This window comes from Haliotis cracherodii, unplaced genomic scaffold, assembly GCF_022045235.1.
Source record: "Haliotis cracherodii isolate W230 unplaced genomic scaffold, xgHalCrac1.p SCAF_6, whole genome shotgun sequence".
Lineage (NCBI taxonomy): Eukaryota > Metazoa > Mollusca > Gastropoda > Lepetellida > Haliotidae > Haliotis > Haliotis cracherodii.
The window spans coordinates 68,236,182-68,255,773 of NW_027266319.1; the positions used below are offsets into that span (position 1 = coordinate 68,236,182).

The 19,592-nt window shown below is 40.9% G+C and overlaps 1 protein-coding gene across 1 annotated transcript in view; it reads right to left on the reverse strand.

Annotated features, from left to right (window-relative positions):
* LOC139446632 (uncharacterized) overlaps positions 1-17,204 on the reverse strand; it is a 57,322-nt gene extending 40,118 nt beyond the window's left edge. Inside the window, 10 exon segments of the mRNA XM_071227911.1 lie at positions 33-191; positions 717-927; positions 1,087-1,222; positions 1,706-1,963; positions 2,897-3,010; positions 7,002-7,142; positions 7,461-7,634; positions 7,801-7,871; positions 13,059-13,148; positions 17,125-17,204. Of these exon segments, the coding sequence (XP_071084012.1) occupies positions 33-191; positions 717-927; positions 1,087-1,222; positions 1,706-1,963; positions 2,897-3,010; positions 7,002-7,142; positions 7,461-7,634; positions 7,801-7,871; positions 13,059-13,148; positions 17,125-17,204 (1,434 nt within the window).
* Between the last annotated feature and the right edge of the window lie 2,388 nt (positions 17,205-19,592).

Here is a 19,592-nt window from a genome sequence, read left to right on the forward strand (position 1 = left end):
GTGAAGGCATATTATCTGTCACAAAAGCATACCTCGCCGCTGTATCTGTCAGATTCAAAGGCTAGTGATTTCTCCACGAGCTGAGAGTCACTTTTGTTGGGATGTTTGTCATAAAGTTCAAATATCGACACCAAGTAGGAGAACACCAGGACGTCGTCCCTCCATCCCTGCCACGTGACACTGATCGGAGCCTGGAGTCAGACGGATACATTACATGTGTATATGACACTCATCAACACAAGGACATCACTGACATGTGAACATCATGTAACAAACAGGCCGATTGATGGCCAGTGAAGCAGCATCCAGCAAAGTGCAGTTTTTGCTCCTGTATTCAATGTGTCCATAAGCCTGGAGACCAAGAGTACATACCATAACCGTGTATAACCATGTTATGCCATGCACCTTTAACAGACTAGAAAATAACTACAATATTCAGCAATAGTTTATGACGTCACGGAAGGTCATTCCTACAAATAGATATTTATTGGACTACAATCTACAAGTCTAGAATAATAACGAGATTACTATTCTCGCATTTTACAATTACAGAATTTCAATTTCCCAGGTTCCCAATATATAAAATTATTTAATAAAGCAACTATAATCTATAATCTATCCCTATTTTGTTTTCATGTACACTGATTCAGAAATTGGACTCGTTGTTAAACTCAGTATTGAGAACAATAATTGTTTTTCACAAATTCTCAAATGACCTGTGTGTGGGTCTTGGCCAGTGATATCATGTCATCTGTGCAGTTCTCCTCCAGATCTACACTGCAGTGATGTGGGTCTATAAAGTCAAACCCGAGGATATACCGATTGATTTGTGTCTTCCCTTCGTTGTAGTAAGTCACGAGACTGCCGCTCTCCTTGTTCCTCACTTTAATGTAGCCACCATTAGTTGCCTCAAATGTGAATTCCATTCTGTGAAAAATCAAAAACGGATGATCAAAGAAGTCCAAGAAGCTTGCGTAATATGTAACTTGCTATTATTTTTGTCATTGCAAATTTAAACGATAAGTTTACCTTGATTATTGTAACAAAATGTTCGTTTTTCAAGGCCTCTCATGCCATGTGACTCACATATCTCCATGCTCCACTGGCAGGGAGAGAAAGGTATCTGCAGTCACGTCCTCCTCACAGACCAACTTAGTTTTATGAGGTGCCGTCTTACTGGGGCCATGGCAAGGTCGTACAGTGCTCATTATGACAGAGTCGCCTGGAACAAATTTACAGCAGTAGATCTGTGTTCATTGATTGGACTACTTTCACAAAGGTTATTGAGAAATCTCAACGTTTTACCATAAGAAAAGTCGGTATTCAAAGGACCAAAGGTGAATAAAATCAAAGTGAAAATATTTAGCAAATACCAAGTAACTATGGCTACCTAATGATGTCAATGAAAGCCACAAAACCCTTTAAATAACCATACGAAACATAAGAGTCAATTGTGCAATTCCGTCTGTATCATGAAAATGTGTTTTTGAATCACTCTCAAATGATGATGATATCCGGGCCTGAGAAAAGGTGAGCGTATCCGGTCACATTGGTAACACCAGTAGAAAACACATGCACAGGCAAGTCAACTGCTCATCAGAACAAACACATGATCATGTGATAAAGTCACAATAGCGATGGCATCGGGCATAATATTAATCAATGAACATGAAAGATACACTTTTAAAGAACACAGTGTTCATACTTCTTCCAACTTCAAATTTTGCTTTGGCGTTGATGATGCCAACCGCAAAGTCTTCAACATAGGCCTGTCTGGGCGGTGGAGTCGCAGTCATGATGAACTTGGTCTCGAATTTGTAGTAGATCATCCTGGTGTCGTTGATGTTGGTCCAGGACTCGTCTTGGGGAGCTCCTTCATTGGGGTTGTCTGGGGCTTCCACCTTGTCCAGGCCCGGGCCGGTCACATTCAGTGTGTTGGACAAAATGGACGGGAGCGTGTCGACTGGAAATACAAGGTGAGTGAGTGAATACATTCTCGGTGATCTGGTGTATCATACATCCATTTCTTTCTCCCACAAAGTCAGTAGCCAATGAAGGAAGAGTATCATCAAACAAAGTTGATAGGAACTGTCAATCAAGTGGCGAGAAAAACTGCAACTGTCAGACTGTAACAAACTGTAGCATATATGTCAGGTGGAAGGCAGATGTTTCAGATGACATGGTCCATAACTGCCAGATTCATCAGTTTTCTGATAACGGAAAGGCACAGTTGGGAAACTACCTAACGGAATCTATTTCCACGGATAATCGAAACTAGTTATTCTCTGGCGTTGACGTTTCGTATTTTTGAAAACAAATATCTACACTCATTCACAAACCCTTTACGAATACCACAAGGCCAAAAAAAAGCCTCCAACGAGCAACAGCAAGTCTGTGCTGAGCTACAGATAGGAGCGATGAAGGTAGTGACGTAGTTTCAGAAACAAAACAACACTGAACCGGATCACATTCTGCAGCAAATCCAAGGAGTATGTACGGATAACAGTAGACAAGTGTTCACATTGCAGCCAGAAATAAATATATCAACGGCCTGGACATATTCCAGTATGGCCCCGGCAAACCCGTGAATGGGTAACATCAACTATTCACGACACTGGGGTACAAGTCACCAAATTAATCCCTGATCGTCTCTAGGACAAGGATGTGGCAATGGCGTCCTACTCTGACCCAGGCAGGAAGGACAGAGATATCGTTGAGTGGAAACCGTTCATCTCAATGTGTGCAGGCCGTCATTGACACACTTAATGTTTTCAGGATAACAAGAAAACCATTGATTGGAAACTATTGTAATACTTTTTTGATTAACGTTTGTGCCATTATTTTCCTCTCGAATCTAAAGTGTAACATTGATTTTGTATGTGTATTTTGTTCCTACTTTTCTCGCAGTGAGTGCCGCTAAACTCTGTTGTACAGATACAATTCCTTGCATATTCCTCTGCACAATCTCCTGGGTAGCACCGTGTGCTGTCACCTCGCCACGAACATGCCTCTGCAAAACACACAACATACTTGTGTCAGTCATACAGGTGAATTAGGTTGCATTTTATTTAACTACAGGCTGTAAACTGTAAACTAAAATAGATTATAAACGTGATTAAATTTTCAAAATCGCCAAATAACCTTTACACCAGGACCTCTCTACTCTTTGTATTTTATTATAAAACATATCTGCACAAGTCAGTTAAGGGAGAAACACTCCAACGTTTTCCGATGATCATTTTTAACAATAAAAAAGAGGTATGATAAGAGTCCTATTTGCTCTGAGGAAAAATCAACTTCAAAAGTAATGAAAAGTTGGTTTCAAAATAAATCAGGCTTGTTCAAATGGCTGGCAACTGGCCTTCTTTCTTTCTAAAATTTGCAACACTTTTAATACTGGCATGATGAGGAACGTAGGTTTGGCTAAAATGAGAGAGAGGGCTCGTTTTTCGAATTTCGTGTCCCTGACCCAAGATTACTTTTGACCACTGTCTTTACCTACATGTCCAATGACAATCAGCATGGAACAAAGACACGATCATGGTTAAATGTTTGATAAAGGAAGATTCATAAGAGCCCGACGATTCCACCGATATCATTTGTTTATGGGTCCAGCAAATGTACTACGAAATCCTTGTCTCAACGATTAACCATGATCCTCAATGCAATCGACGGAAGACTTTCTTTATATTCACAAAACGTATTTGAGAGAGGTGGAATAGTGTGATATGCAGTTGAAAAATTAATGCTTCTTTTAGAATTGCTTTGACCTATTGTGAATCCCTCTCATCTGCAGGTCCTGTCTTAATAACTCTACAATCAATGACTATATATAAGTTCTACCTGTGTTGGTTTGAGGATTGTGGTTATTCTCTGAGATAGGGACCATCTTTGGGGGTAAATTTGGTGAACCATGCAAGTATAGCACCACCTAATTTGAAGGGTAATTTCGGGTTTATTTTCAATGTAGAGATTTAATAGTACACTGTGTGTTGTTACACTATCTGTGTGTAGAACGGTAGCCACCTTAACGCAACCTTGAGGGAGCGTTTATGCGAGCCATATGCACAACTAAGGGGCCTTAATAGAGAAATTCATGTTTGGTGATGGAAAGTTACTGCTCTTACTATTTTTCCTAACCGTTTTTAATTTTGAATGAAAGTTCTACCAATTTGAAAGTCTGTCTGTGTAACGATTGTAACTGAAATGCCTAAGCATCGTACTATCCTTGATAATCAAATGATTGGCATGCACCAAACAGGCATGACATTTCTGGATATTGTGGCTGTTTCGAACATTAACCATGCTGTTATATGTAGACTAATTAGAAAACACACTTTGACTGGACATGTGAGGGACTTGCCCTGATTGGGACGTCCACAGAAGACCAGTGCCAGAGAGGACGCGGTCCTTGTAGACCAGGCAAATCTTGCACTATTCTTCATCATCACTGACATACCCACAACAGAGTGTCCACCATCAGGCGTCGGCTGAATGCAGCAGGATTGAGGGCCAGAAGACCCCTGCTCACGTCCCCTGCTCACACCTAAACACGTGCAGGACAGTGCAGTCTGGTGTCAGACTCGAACACACTGGAACTTAAGGTCATGAAAGGAGATTCATTGGTCTGGGGAGAGATGGTCTTTGTTCCACCACACTGATGGTAGAACTCGTATGCGGAGTCATAGAGGAAACAGTGGCCTCTGGTTGCGGCTCATGGATGGTATGGGGATTCTGTTCCTTTGATTGTATGATTTTGTCACAGTTCAGGGGATATTATATAGACAAAGGTACCACGGTAACATATGGGACGGTGTTGTTGTGCCTCATTTTAATTACAATGCACATGCCACACGTCCTGTCTTCATGGACTACAATGCCCTAACTCACCGAGCATGAGCTTTGACCGACCATCTCCAGAACAACGCCTTTGGCATATCTGAATCCAACAGAATATGTTTAGGATCAGTTGGGACATATGGGTAGAGCCATGGACCCTCAGTTCAGAATCTCCAAGAAGTGATCCAGGCATTGCATCAGGAATGGCAACATATCCCTCTGTTGAGGATCCAGAGAATGATTTTGAGCATGAGGAGACGCATTGTGAATGTGATCCATGCTACACCAGATATTTGCTTACACTTTATTTTGGGATACGAGGTATCTACTGTGTGGTGGGACAACATCAAAGTTCAAAACACAGTAGGTTTATCTCCATTCTACCGTGACGGCAACACCCCTTTGAAAACGGTGCTCTCTTGCAATACGTGAGAATACAGGGTTCAAAGGTCTGCAATCTTAGAACATTCTGAAAAGTTGCCACAGGTAGTAACAAATGTTACTAAAATTCAAGATTAATAATCTTGAGTAGTTGAAAATATCTGTTCAAAACATATAGTTTTTCAACAAGAAGCTGGCAAATAGCCTTTCAAACTTAGTCCAAAAATATATTTTTTAGTTCCATTGCAACCTGCTGCGCACTGGTTGGACTCACCAAGTCATTTCTTTGAAATCAGTGAGAGAATTCATTTCTTGAAACTCAGTGAGAGGAGTCATTTCTATGAACTCGAACATGCTATAGCCATTGTAGGGGTGACAAGTTGTTGAAATAGTTTTTAAAAATGCTAAACGAATATATGTCTGCAACAAATATTTCTAAAGTTCAAGATGAATAATCATACAGTCTTGAGTACTTGAAAATATCAAACTTTATGAATTAACATTCTACTATTTATTTTACACGTGTAAATCTTATTAGTTAGTCAGCAGTTACCCCCAGTAAATAAAAAAGAAAATCAAAATAAACGCCTCTCCTACCCGAACTTGGATGTGGCAGAACTTGACCTACACCAGGGTTACTGACACTTCACAACTGTCAATATGGCTGCTAATGTTTACATTTTCCGTGCCTCAGGAGACAACTGACACGAATAAAGATGACGACCCCGAAATATGATGCAGTTCAACATTTACCTGTAGATTAACTGAGAATGAGCCTGCTGTGCAATGTGATTACAAATGGAAGTGGAGTATGACTGCATCCGCATTTTAGGCTGCAGACGAGCCGGGTGTTCTGATATGAGAGGTCAAGATTCAGAGTGTAAAAGAAAATTGATGTGATAGTGGTGGCACAGAAACATTTGTTCGTTTAGGATTATCATATTTTGCGTGTTCTGTAATGAATCTCATCAAGTTTGATAAGTTGCTCTGATCAAGTGTGCTGTGACTTCAGTGATGGCTGGACATTGTTTTTGCCTTTCAAAGGGATGAGTGTTTTCTGAGTGACTTTTAAATCCTCTCCTGCAAAATTCTTACTGGTGGTTGTTAACGAAGATAGCAATGAATATCAATCACAAAAAGGTTTGTAAACAACATGTTGTCATGAGAAAAGTTTCCTTTAAGATTTGTTTATAATAATGTAGTTAAGCCTGTTCCAGTTCTGGTCGCCAAAGAACATGTCCCCAACAGTTTCATAAACATTTTATTTGTATGTCAAAACTATACCTTCGTTAAAACTTGTAACGTTATCATCGAATCAAACATCCGAAATCAAACAAGATACCTTATTTTCTCTATTAGACTAGGCAGCCTATTACTTTCGCGAGAGCCATTGACTCGGCGTGTATCAGAAACTTTGGTTGTATTAGTGACCTAGCGTGTAATAGAGAAAATATAGATACGTTTTACAGTTCATATGGGGGGTGATCGATAAACAGCCATTTCTTATGAATCGCTATGTAGGCTATCGATGTATTCACACGCAATTTGTGTGTATGAAATCAATCAAATGAACACTTCTGATATTTTTTATACAAATTTCAGCATTTGATTTCTAAATAATTTGTTATTGTTATTAATTATGGAGTTCATGAGAGCAGAGGAAGCCGTTATAGTACCTCGTCCAACTGGAGATCTTCTCTGTTTCTGTCCTGTGGAAGCCAGTATTGAATTATAAGTATATTAAGGATGGTGAATGGGTGTCCACAATTCCCGATACTTACGAATACAGGATTTCTTGTCTGTGGTGACAGCGTACGCTCGTTCCCCCGCCAGCTCCCTGTACACCCCTTCACACCGGGAACACACCTGGTCAGAGGGCGTCGTACATTCCTCCAGGTCACAGTTGGAGATGGCCGAGCACACTGTCCGTAGAAAACAGGGCATACAGACACTGCCGACATGGGAACTACAGGTAACCAAGTGACCAAAATGAATTTCAGACTTTGTCAACGTAATAAAACTATCCAATTGTTAAATGATTATTATGATTATTAAAACATGTCAACATCCGATTTAATGATTTATTTGCGCGAACCAGTCAGGACTGCCAATTTGCCAATCCTCTTATAACTCTAAAGCGCATGTGATTATCATGGTCATGTAAATTGACTGTATGTTGATCAAGTGGGTCATTGAGGAATACGTGTTCATTTTGGATAAGTTCACAGTTAATCACTTACTCACGCATCTATTTGGGCTGGCATAGAAGCCCTCTTTGCATTTGATGCATATCTCAGGGAGTCTGCAGGTACCCCCGCTACTGTACTGGGTTAGGCCGTTGCTGTAGATGATGTGGGACGTAGTGTAGTCTTTGTTGCATGCGCCGGTGGGGTTGATGTCGTTGTCGCAAATGGCTACAGATGTGGTGATGAAGTCAAATAAGGTATATGTTGTCATAGTTGTGTACGTCAGTTACCCAGTGACACAGTTTATTTCAGCTCACTGATTCATATGAATGTACTTAATGTTCTCTTACAATACAACTGTGAATATCCAAAATGTTGATAGAAGTAGCTTTACCGTATGGACATCCATGGTTATCGGTAGATCTGTATCCAGATTTGCACCTATGCTCCTTGTAGTACACTGTCCTGTTGTAGAGATAGAACCCATGTATGTACAACCTGAACTGACTCTCTGTACACAGAGATATAGATCCCATGTATGTACAACATACTGACTCACTGTACACAGAGACATGGGTCCCATACAGAGACATAGAAGAATCTCTCTCCACATCCCAAATCCAACCCGTTTGCTGGCACACGTTTGTTGTCATGCTCAAAAGAACAGGAGCCCACCTCACTACTCCAGCACCTCAACACCCTGGAGATAATTCACTATGGAGACAGAGAACAAGCAACAACTCCCCTTTCTGGGCGTACTTGTATCGACAGTCCCCAGTAACAAGATTACAACCACACAGGACGTCTTCTAATTCTGACCAGGAAATTCACTTCAACTCTAACCATCCCCAAAACGCTGTCCGCTATCATCTTCATCTTCACCAAGAGAGAAAAATACATCTGCACCAGCAACTTTGACCTTAACCATGAACCTAATCATCGGGAGCATGTGTTAACCAACCTTAGCGAGTATCCTACCAAACTAGTCAATAGGACCATCTCCTCCAGGCTCCAGCCCAAACCCAAACAACCCAGACCACAATCCGCCCTCAACAGAATCACTCTACACTACATTAAGCAAGACTTCACATCAAATCAGCAGATTACTTAAGCACCGGGAAGTCATCAATACTATCTTCACTAGCTCCCCATCCCAAAGTAGAGTCCTCCACGCCAGCGGAAGTAACCCTTCCTCCAACATGATATGATCTGTAAGATTAATTGTGGCTCTGTAGTTACCCGCATCAAAGAACCTAAAACTTCAAAAGCCTGAGCAAATCAGCCCTCTCAGACCCCCGGCAAAAGTTTTCCAGCCATCAGTTTGACAAAGTCCAAACCCTCTCTACCAAACATCAGGTCTTCACAAAAAAACTCTCATAAAAAATAAACATCCTCCTTCATCAACGCTTGATCAATAGACATCAAGTGTATTACATCCAGCCTGCCTATGAAGATCTAGTCAAGTAATATACTCTTTCTAATGAATAACCAATCGTATGAATGCTAGGATGCAGAGAGCATGTATATATACATGTAAAACCGACACAAATAAATACATAATAATTGTGGAAACGTAACAAGGGAAGTCAACAGTTGATTAGCGGCTGATTGGCCTTTCGCAATGGGCAGATGGAACCCAGGAGTTAATTTAGCACTGCTTGGTAAGGAGCAATGGAAAAAATGGAAAGCAGAGGTGTATTATCCCTGGACAAAGGGGAACAAGCAGGAGTAATTGGTCTTCATAGGGGCATAATGCAACGGCACAGATTAATTAATCAATAACAAGGCAGATACGTTCCCTGGTCACGGTTCATAGCTGGCTGATATCTTCTGACGCCAATGCCCTCTTGTCGTTTTCTTACTCCAAAACGGTGTCTTCCTCGGAATAAAGAAGTTGACATCCATACATACTCTCTCTTAGCCTGTTACAATACTTTAATCCTCACTGCACATCTGTCTTTATTGCCTGTCTGTTATTTGACTGTACATCTGGCTTCATCGAGTTCTCTGTGTGCTACTTGTTATCCATTACCTGTTGTTGTTAATGTTAATCTGTTGCTTACCATAACATATATAGATATATTTACATATATTTATTTATTTATTTGGGAATTTGGGATGACAGTTACTGATTACATGTATGACTGCTTGGGATAACCTATATGCACTTTGTGCATAAATTCCTTTTTCTCTCGTTAATACCGTTCAGTCCAAACAGCTCCATATCACACATGCGCTCATAAAAAAACTCTGAGTTGTAGCTTCACCAAATAAGGCGGAATCAGAACGTAATCAGGAACCACTTACTGTTAAGCATCTCCTAATTCCATAGCAAGAAACACAGACAAAGCCATTACATGTTTAGTTTTTATTCGATTTTAACATAATAAAGATACACAGTCGAGTTATATTAGACCGGAGGTGGTACATAGAGCCAACATTTAATGTTAATTTTTACATATTTTTTTCCGTTTTCGTTTTCTCGTTTTTTGTTCCTGAATATCCTAGTTAGGAACATCGCATGACCTAATCCAATATGGAAGGTAAATATCCGGTGCAATGCATGTGTACCTTTGTCTGTATGGTAGATTGTGATTAGCTGTGTGACAATGACAGTTAGTGATTATCTGTGTGACAGTTGGTGAATATCTGTGTGACAGCTGGTGATTTTCTGTGTGACAGTTGGTGAATATCTGTGTGACAGCTGGTGATTTTCTGTGTGACAGGTAGTGATTATCTGTGTGAGAATGAGTGAATATCTGTATGACAGTTGGTGATTATCTGTGTGACAGTTGGTGATTATCTGTGTGACAGTTGGTGAATACCTGTTTGACAGTTGGTAATTATCTGTGTTCCAGTTGGACATTATTTGTGTGACAGTTGGTGAATATCTGTGTGAGAATGAGTGAATATCTGGGTGACAGTTGGACATTATCTGTGTGACAGTTTGTGAATATTTGAGTGAAAGTTGGTGAATATTTGTGTGAAAGTTGGTGAATATCTGTGTGACAGATGGACATTATCTGTGTGACAGGTGGTGAATATCTGTGTGACAGTTGGTGATTATCTGTATGACAATTGGAAAATATCTGAGTGACAGTTTGTGATTATCTGTATGACAGTTGGTGAATACCTGTGTGACAGTTGGTGAATATCTGTGTGACAGTTGGTGAATACCTGTGTGACAGTTGGTGAATATATGTGTGACAGCTAGTGATTTTCTGTGTGACAGGTAGTAATTATCTGTGTGAGAGGTAGTGATTAACTGTGTTACAGTTGGTGATTATCTGTTTGAGAATGAGTGAATACCTGTGTGACAGTTGGACATTATCTGTGTGACAGTTGGTGTTTATCTCTGTGACAGTTGGTGAATATCTGAGCGGCAGTTGGTGAATATCTGTGTGATAGTTGGTGATTATCTGTGTGACAGTTGGTGAATACCTGTGTGACAGTTGGTGAATATCTGAGTGACAGTTGGTGATTATCTGTGTGACAGGTGGTGAATTTCTGTGAGACAGTTGGTGAATATCTGCGTGACAGCTGGTGATTTTCTGTGTGACAGGTAGTGATTATATGTGTGGGAGGTAGTGATTAACTGTGTGACAATTGGTGAATATCTGTGTGAGAATGAGTGAATATCTGTGTGACAGTTGGACATTATCTGTGTGACAGTTGGTGAATGTCTGAGTGAAAGTTGGTGAATATCTGTGTGAGAGTGGGTGAATATCTGTGTGACAGTTGGTGAATATTTGTGTGACAGTTGGTGAATATCTGTGTGACAGTTGGTGATTATCTGTGTGACAGTTGGACATTATCTGTGTGACATTTGGTGATTATCTGTGTGACACGTGGTGAATACCTGTGTGACATCTGGTGAATACCTGTGTGACAGTTGGTGATTATCTGAGTGACAGTTGCAGTGTGATTATCTGTGTGACAGCTGGTGAATACCTGTGTGACAAATGGTGAATATCTGTGTGAGAATTAGTGAATAACTGTGTCACAGTTGAACATTATCTGTGTTACAGTTGGTGATTTTCTGTGTGACAGTTGGTGAACATCTGTGTGACAGTTGGTGAATATCTGTGTGACAGGTGGACATTATCTGTGTTACATTTGGTGAAAATCTGTGCGACAGTTGCTGATTATCTGTGTGACAGTTGGTGAATACCTGTGTAAGAATGAGTGAATATCTGTGTGACAGTTGGACATGATCTGTATGACAGTTGGTAAATACCTGTGTGACAGTTGGTGAATATCTGAGTGAGAATGAGTGAATATCTGTGTGACAGTTGGACATTATCTGTGTGACAGTTGGACATTATCTTTGTGACAGTTGGTGAATATCTGAGTGACAGCTGGTGAATATTTGTGTGGCATTTGCTGATTATCTGTATGACAGTTGGACATGATCTGTGTGACAGTTGGACATGATCTGTGTGACAGTTGGACATGATCTGTATGACAGTTGGTAAATACCTGTGTGACAGTTGGTGAATATCAGTTTGACAGTTGGTGAATACCTGTGTGACAGTTGGACATGATCTGTATGCCAGTTGGTAAATACCTGTGTGACAGTTGGTGAATATCTGAGTGACAGTTGGTGAATATCTGTGTGACAGTTGGTGAATATCTGAGTGACAGTTGGTGAATATCTGTGTGATAGTTGGACATGATCTGTATGACAGTTAGTAAATACCTGTGTGACAGTTAGTGAATATCTGAGTGACAGTTGGTGAATATCTGAGTGAAAGTTGGTGATTATCTGTGTGACAGTTGGTGATTATCAGTGTGCCAGTTGGACATTATCTGTATGACGGTTGGTGAATATCTGTATGAGTGGTAGGGAATATTCGGATGACAGTTGGACATAACCTGTATGGCTGCTAGTGATTAACTGTATGCAGTTTGTCATTACCTGTATGGCAGTTGGATATTACCTGTAAGGCAGCTAGTAATTACCCGTATGCAGTTTGTCATTACCTGTATGGCAGTTGGATATTACTTGTAAGGCAGCTAGTGATTACCCGTATGCAGTTTGTCATTACCTGTATGGCAGTTGGATATTACTTGTAAGGCAGCTAGTGATTACCCGTATGCAGTTTGTCATTACCTGTATGGCAGTTGGATATTACCTGTAAGGCAGCTAGTGATTACCCGTATGCAGTTTGTCATTACCTGTATGGCAGTTGGATATTACTTGTAAGGCAGCTAATGATCACCTGGATGCAGTTTGTCATTACCTGTATGACAGTTAGTGTTGGCCTGTATGGTAGATTGTGATTACCTGCGTACCATTTAGTGATAACCTGTATGTCAAGTGATGCTTTGTATGAGAGTTAGTGAATATCTGTATTGCAGTTAGTGATTTACCTGTATAACGGTTGGTGATTATCTGTATGAGTGTTGGTCATTACCTGTATGACAGTTAGTGTTTGCCTGTATAACAGTTAGTGGATATCTGTTAGCAGTTATTGATTTACGTGTATGGCAGTTCGCCATTACCTGATAGTTAGTGATTATCTGTAGGACAGTTGATCGATACCTATATAACAACTGCTGACTACCTGTATGGCAGTTGGTCATTACCTATATGACAATATATGTTTGACAGTGAATCTGATTAATTCCTGTATGACAGCTTGCTATTACCTGTGTCTGGTGCAACGATCCCAGCCGAACAACCCGCACGACGTATAGTATGTCGACTGGCGTGAATGGACTTTCGTGATGACATTTATCCTGTAACAAAGGCAAACGTCAATGTGACTTCCAACATACTTACACGACATGGTAGGACTGTTGATATATGAGTCAATATATAATTAGGTAAGATGTGCACATTCATTTAACAGGTCATGACAATGGTGTTCAAAGCAGTTTTTATCAGAGAAGTTATTATTGATGTCCATTTTGAAGTTCGCGTAACAATACCTACATTATTTTGAGTTGTTCATTTGTGATGTTACCTATCAGACTATTACAATAGTCAGGCCTTCGGAGCTCAACAGATTGTACGTATTGTTACGCGAACTTCAAAATGGACATCCATAACCCCTTCTCTGATATCGCAGCATTGGTTTACCTTTCAAAGCTAGAATTGATTTTAAACTACAGACATTAGCCTACAAATGTTTCAGTGAATCAGCCGAATGTATCTGATGAGACTTTTGCCTAAATATAAGCCATTTAGATGTCTCCGTTCTGAATGTGAACACCTACTGCAAGCTCCAGATAACTGCTTGAAAGCTTTTTGTCACATATCTTTAGAATCCTGTGCTTCAACACTTTGGAACAATCTACCAACAGAACATAAGCTCTCCCCATCACTCCATTCATGCAAGGCACGTCTAAAGACCTACCTTTTCAAGCAGTACGACTCAGTCTAAATTCAACACACTTCGCCCCCAGCCACGACTGTATCCTTGCTGCAGCATTACCTGCTTCAGCGTATGCAGCGTAATGAGCATTTACTTGGGGAAAGGAACCTGGCGCCTTATAAAAGATCAGATTATTATTAAAGGTTTTACAACTAGCGGTCACTGTGACAGACTTACTAAGGTAGTTTTGAACAGACCTTCTCATCTAATGATGATATTATTTGCATCTATTTGTTGCCAACCAGCTACAAAAGATGTTCCTGTGGAGCAGTTTTAGTATATATACGCTCATGTCTTCTCTCCCTTTGAGGACCGCCTCAGTGGTCTAGTGGTAGAGCGTCCGCTCGAAGAGCGGAAGGTCTGGGGTTCGATCCCCCCGCGTCATACCGGCGATAAAGATGGTTGTTATATGGCTGTCAGTGTAATAGGGGGTCACACGTACTAAATGAAATGTATGTATCCTTCGATATATTCAAACGTTATAGAAAAGGATTGATTCTACTTCGTGTGAGATCATTGGGGTAGGATCATTCAAGGAGTCTCGTCACTATCTGGCTGAAATACTGTCGATGTGACGAGGTATTCTATCTCAGTCACTCATTTCGAAAGGGCCAAACTGCACGAATGTCGGAACTTAGAAGGTGCTTAGAAAGTTTGGAGGTAACAGTGTTGACAGTGTGTCACCCGTGTGGGTACAAGGAAAGAACAAAGACACGCGGGTACACTATAAAACACTATTAATGGAATATTCCATACCAGTCTATAGTATACCGGAAGTTTACACAGAACACTAGTATCTAAATATAGTAAGTTCCTGACGACTGCTTAGATAAAATGGCACTGCATTCCTGACGAACTAATTACTGCCAAAACACAATGCAATGAGCGTCTACCGAATCTCAACAGAAATAATGTACACAACGAACTTACACATAAACACAATGAACGTACACATACACAACGACACGGACACACGGACACACACACACACACACACACAATGAACGTACAGACACATACACACAGTGAACGTACACGCATATACAACGAAGGTACACTTACACAACGAATGTACACACATACACAGAGGCAAGCTGATTTCCCATTATTTAGTTTAACCAGCTACTGGATATTTCCACAAAGTGCTGTCACAACATAGACTGTTCCACATGTTTCTATCACCCAATATCACAGTCCACGGTATTCCGGAAGTTTACACATGACACTATCATCATCTAAATATAGTAACTTCTTCAAAACTGCTTACATTAAACAGTACTACATTCCTGACAACTGATCACTGTCCAAATGCAATGCAATTAGCTTCTACCGAATCTCAACAGAAACAATGTGACACAGTTACAATAATTATCTAACAATAAAATAAACTATGATATAACCCGATAAAGACAACAAAGTGTTTTCAATGTCGAGCTATGTACCTGTAGATTGAGTCGGTATCTGGCACGAAGGCAACACATCCCTTCATTGAACACAATGTGTTCCTCTCCATTTCACCCTGGCCTACTCATAATGGGCTATGTGTCAACACAAAGCTCACTGGGACCTTTTACATCTATTACAGGATATAGGTAAACTCGCCAATAGGGGAGGGGCAGTTGAAAAAGCGACACATCAGAGGACTGCTATGTAAAAGCAATGTTGTTGTTTTTATGCGCAACGAAATCTGTTTCGTCGGATATCTGAGACTGGTTATTTTCTGGCTTCGACGTGTTTGTATTTATCAACGTTGGGGCCATCAATAATTAAATCGGGCATTCGCCCTCAGGAAAGGTCTGCAACATGTCAGGGCAGGTCTGCAACAATAAGGACAGAGCGGCAACAGTGAGGACATGTCGGTATTAGTAAGGACAGGTCGGTAACAGTAAGGACAGCTCAGTAACAGTAAGGACATGTTGGTAAAAGTAAGGACGGGTCAGTAACAGTAAGGACAGGTCGGTAACAGTAAGGACAGGTCGGCAACAGTGAGGACATACAAAACGTACACACATACGCAAGGCACGACACTGAACACACAAAGCTTGATCAAACGTCAGTTTTCAAACAATAGACTTGAAGAACAGGTATATTGACCTATGTACGGACGTGGTCAATGTATAGTTAAAGGCAACCAAGTGTTGTCAATGTCGAGATATGTACATGTAGATTTGACGGTAATACATTGAATCGGTATCTGGCACGAAGGTGACGCAACCCTTCATTTAACACAAGGTGTTCCTCTGCATTCACACAGGGTCTACTCATAATGCCGCTGTGTGTCAACACAAAACTCACTGAAGGCATTACATGTATTCCAGGAAACGGGTGAGAACATCATTCGTCATTCTATCGAGACGGTTATTCTCTGGCTTTGACGTTTTGTATTATCAACTCGCCTGTACTATTCCTGGTTTTGGTCGTGTTGCAGCAACGTTGTGGCCTCAATAATTAAATCTGACATTAGCTCAACATATTTGGGGCTTTACCCGGAGTGATCCCGGGTATTGTCTCTGTATTTGGAAACTGCTCGTTTTTTCCCCAGTTTCGTATGAACGCATCATGCACCCTGAAGCAGTACGGCTCACAACCGACAGCCGCTTTCCATCAGAAGTAAAATACAACCGACCTATATATTACTGGCGAACGCACAAAGAATAAACGTGAGTCGAGAGCTACATATTGGGTTATTGCGTATTTGCTGTGGATGACCTCACAAGGTGATAAGAGAGCACATATACATGTGATGTTCAGCAGTATGTATTTGGCGATAAAACACTGAACATGTTCAGCAGACTTCTCATGCGAGTGAAATTACGTTTTATGCTGGAACTATGTTCAGTATGCTTCAATGATCAGATGAGTTAGAAAATACATTATAAATAGAATATTCGTCCTGTTAAGTCAATGTTCATTTGATCTCGTGATAGAATAGGTCTTCAGCAACCCATGCTTGTCGTAAAAGGCGACTAACGGGATCAGGTCGTCTGGCTCGCTGACCCAATTGCGTGGATCGATGCTCATGACATCAATCACTGGATTGTCTGGTCCAGACTCGATTATTTACAGACCGCCGTCATATAGCTGGAATATTACTGTGTGTGGCGTAAAACAACAAACCAAACCAAACCAAAAAACTAATCTCGTGACCTGAAAAAGTTGGCTGCTTCATAGATATCGATTTTGTGAGGTCACTCGATGAGATAAACATGTCAATTAAACACGAAAAGCTAATTATATTAATCATCTATGTATTCAAACACTTAAAATAAAGTTTTCTCCTTTATCCTCTTAAAAAACCTACTACATTTCAACATAATCTAAACTTGATTGCCACTTACGCATTTTCCGCAAGTCCGTCAACGCCGTGGAACTGGAGAAGACATAAGACAAAACCACAGAGTACCAGCTTCATCGCCATCCTTCACCACCCACCTCTTTCCCGTCAACTGAAGTGTCGCGATCCAGAAGTCCTTAACCAGGAAGTTGTGACGTTACCATGGTCGACTTGCATGTTCATGACATACCTGGAACCTTTGACTGCATTTAGGGTTACGTCTGAGTTATGCGCAGGAATGTTTACAACATGAATAAATCATGACTGCCCGCGTCGCTATAAAGTGCAATGATCTTAGACGCGACGTAAACCCCATTTCACCTTGCCTCTGATGTGGAAAGCGCATTTGGTGAAGTTGTTAAATTCAATTCAGTGTGCTGGAGTGACAGGCTCTCGCAAACCTTTTTCCACTTCACAAGGTCGGTGTTTACAGTGGTGGCCGTGGGGTACCAGGAAGTGTACCATAGCACTTGAGTGTACGTTCTGTGTTTAAAAAGAGCTGAGGCCACATTTGAGTTATTGGTGTTGACATATCGTAAACACAGCACGGGTACATTTCTATATTCATGGCATAAACTATTGATTTTGTGATGGTGTTACGTTATTTTGGTCAGCAATAAGAAGGAAATGTTTACATGCAATGATCATGACCATTGAATACGAGACGTGTTGCAGCGCAACCTGATACTCCACTTCTTTCATTCGCTTGCCACCCGTGAAGATCCATGATCGTATACCAATTACGTTGATCGATGCAAATGGAGGCGAGGCGTGAGCCGAGCCCAATATTTTCCTGCTAACCTAATATGACACCGTATACGGCAACTGAAGACACCATAACAAATTTATAATGTCGAAAGATTTACACTATTTGGTATCATTGTCGCACATGTCATGTCAAAATGAAAATTTGACACTAACAACCGGTGTAAACGACATGATCAGCACATATGTTTTCGATATACAACGCTTTAACGCAAACATAAATGTTAACAATTGAATATATAATGCACTAAATGTGAACGTTTAAAGTATTATCGCTAAAATGGATAGAATTATTATAGAAAATGCCCTCATAATAACAGAAATCTGCGGGCCACTGCACCTATATAACTTTCCTAATCCATAACGACGTCTTCTTTATTACTTTGTGACGTCATTAGCGTTGCGCGTCTTGTTTGTGACGTCATCCTATATTATGTTTTTAATGAAGTTGCGATTTGTAACTCAGTGACCCTGTGTAAGCTTTTTTCTCTATACTTTTGTTTAATAAAGTCAGGAACGTGTTTTTTTTAAAAAAGGAATGTATTTGCGCATCGCAGTTGATTAAAAGAAAAAACAGTGTCGAATAACGAATTTCTGTACCCAAATTTTCATGTGAAATATGTGAGGCGGGAGTTGCAAAATCCAAAATGTATGTCATATATTAGGTCAGTCGCAACCATTTTGAATTGATCAATCTCACTGTGAGGCATAATAAGTAGGTATATGCCTGCCTGTTCGCATGTCCTGACCAACCAGTAGAGCGAAGAGGATATATACTCACACGCAAAAAGAACCGCAAGTCGAGTATGCTTTATACATGTTATTTATTTTCAACAGTAAAGACAAGAAATACTGATAGGGCAAGATTGACAAAAAAATGACTGAAAACAGTTAAATGGATTAAAAGGCAGATGACATAATTGTTTTTTTCAAATGTTAAGGGCTTACACAGTTTCGGGTCAATACCCAAACTGTCAGTCAATACCTGGTGTGACCACCATTAGCATTGATCACTGCAACACATCTCCTGTACATTGGGTGGATCAGACGATTTGTTAAGGCCCTATGGATCCTCCTGCACACATCCAGAGCAGCTGTGCGTAGTTGATCGGCAGTTGTAGGGACTGGGCGCACATTGTGCAGACGCCTTTGCACCTCATCCCACAAGTGTTCGATGGGGTTCAGATCAGGGCTGAGGGCTGGCCACGGTAGAACACGGATGTTGTGTTGTTGCAGAAAGGCCATGGTAGCTCTGGCGTTGTCTTACTGGAAAATGTGCTTTTGATGTTGTGCAGGAAATGGAACAACGTTGGGTCTGATAACTTGGTCGATATACCGCTTAGCAGTGACGCCGTGTCCCCGACCTTAACCAAAATTCAGAAAGCACATGGGTCCAAGTCTCGCATTAAGATCAATCCCTGCCCATATCATGACGCCAGCTCCACCCCATGGATCCCTTTCCACAACGTTTCTGTCAGCGAAACGATCACCTCGACGCCGCCGCCAAATTCTGACGCTTCCGTCTGCATGGGAGACACAAAAGCGACTTTCATCAGAGAAGATGACACGCCTCCACTCACGATGACGCCAATTGTGATGGCCCTGTGCCCACTGAAGTCGTGCTTGTCGATGCCGTGGTTGGAGAACAGGACGACGTGCTGGTTGGCGACATCACAGTGTCCCGGCTTATGTGTCGATTATTATTCC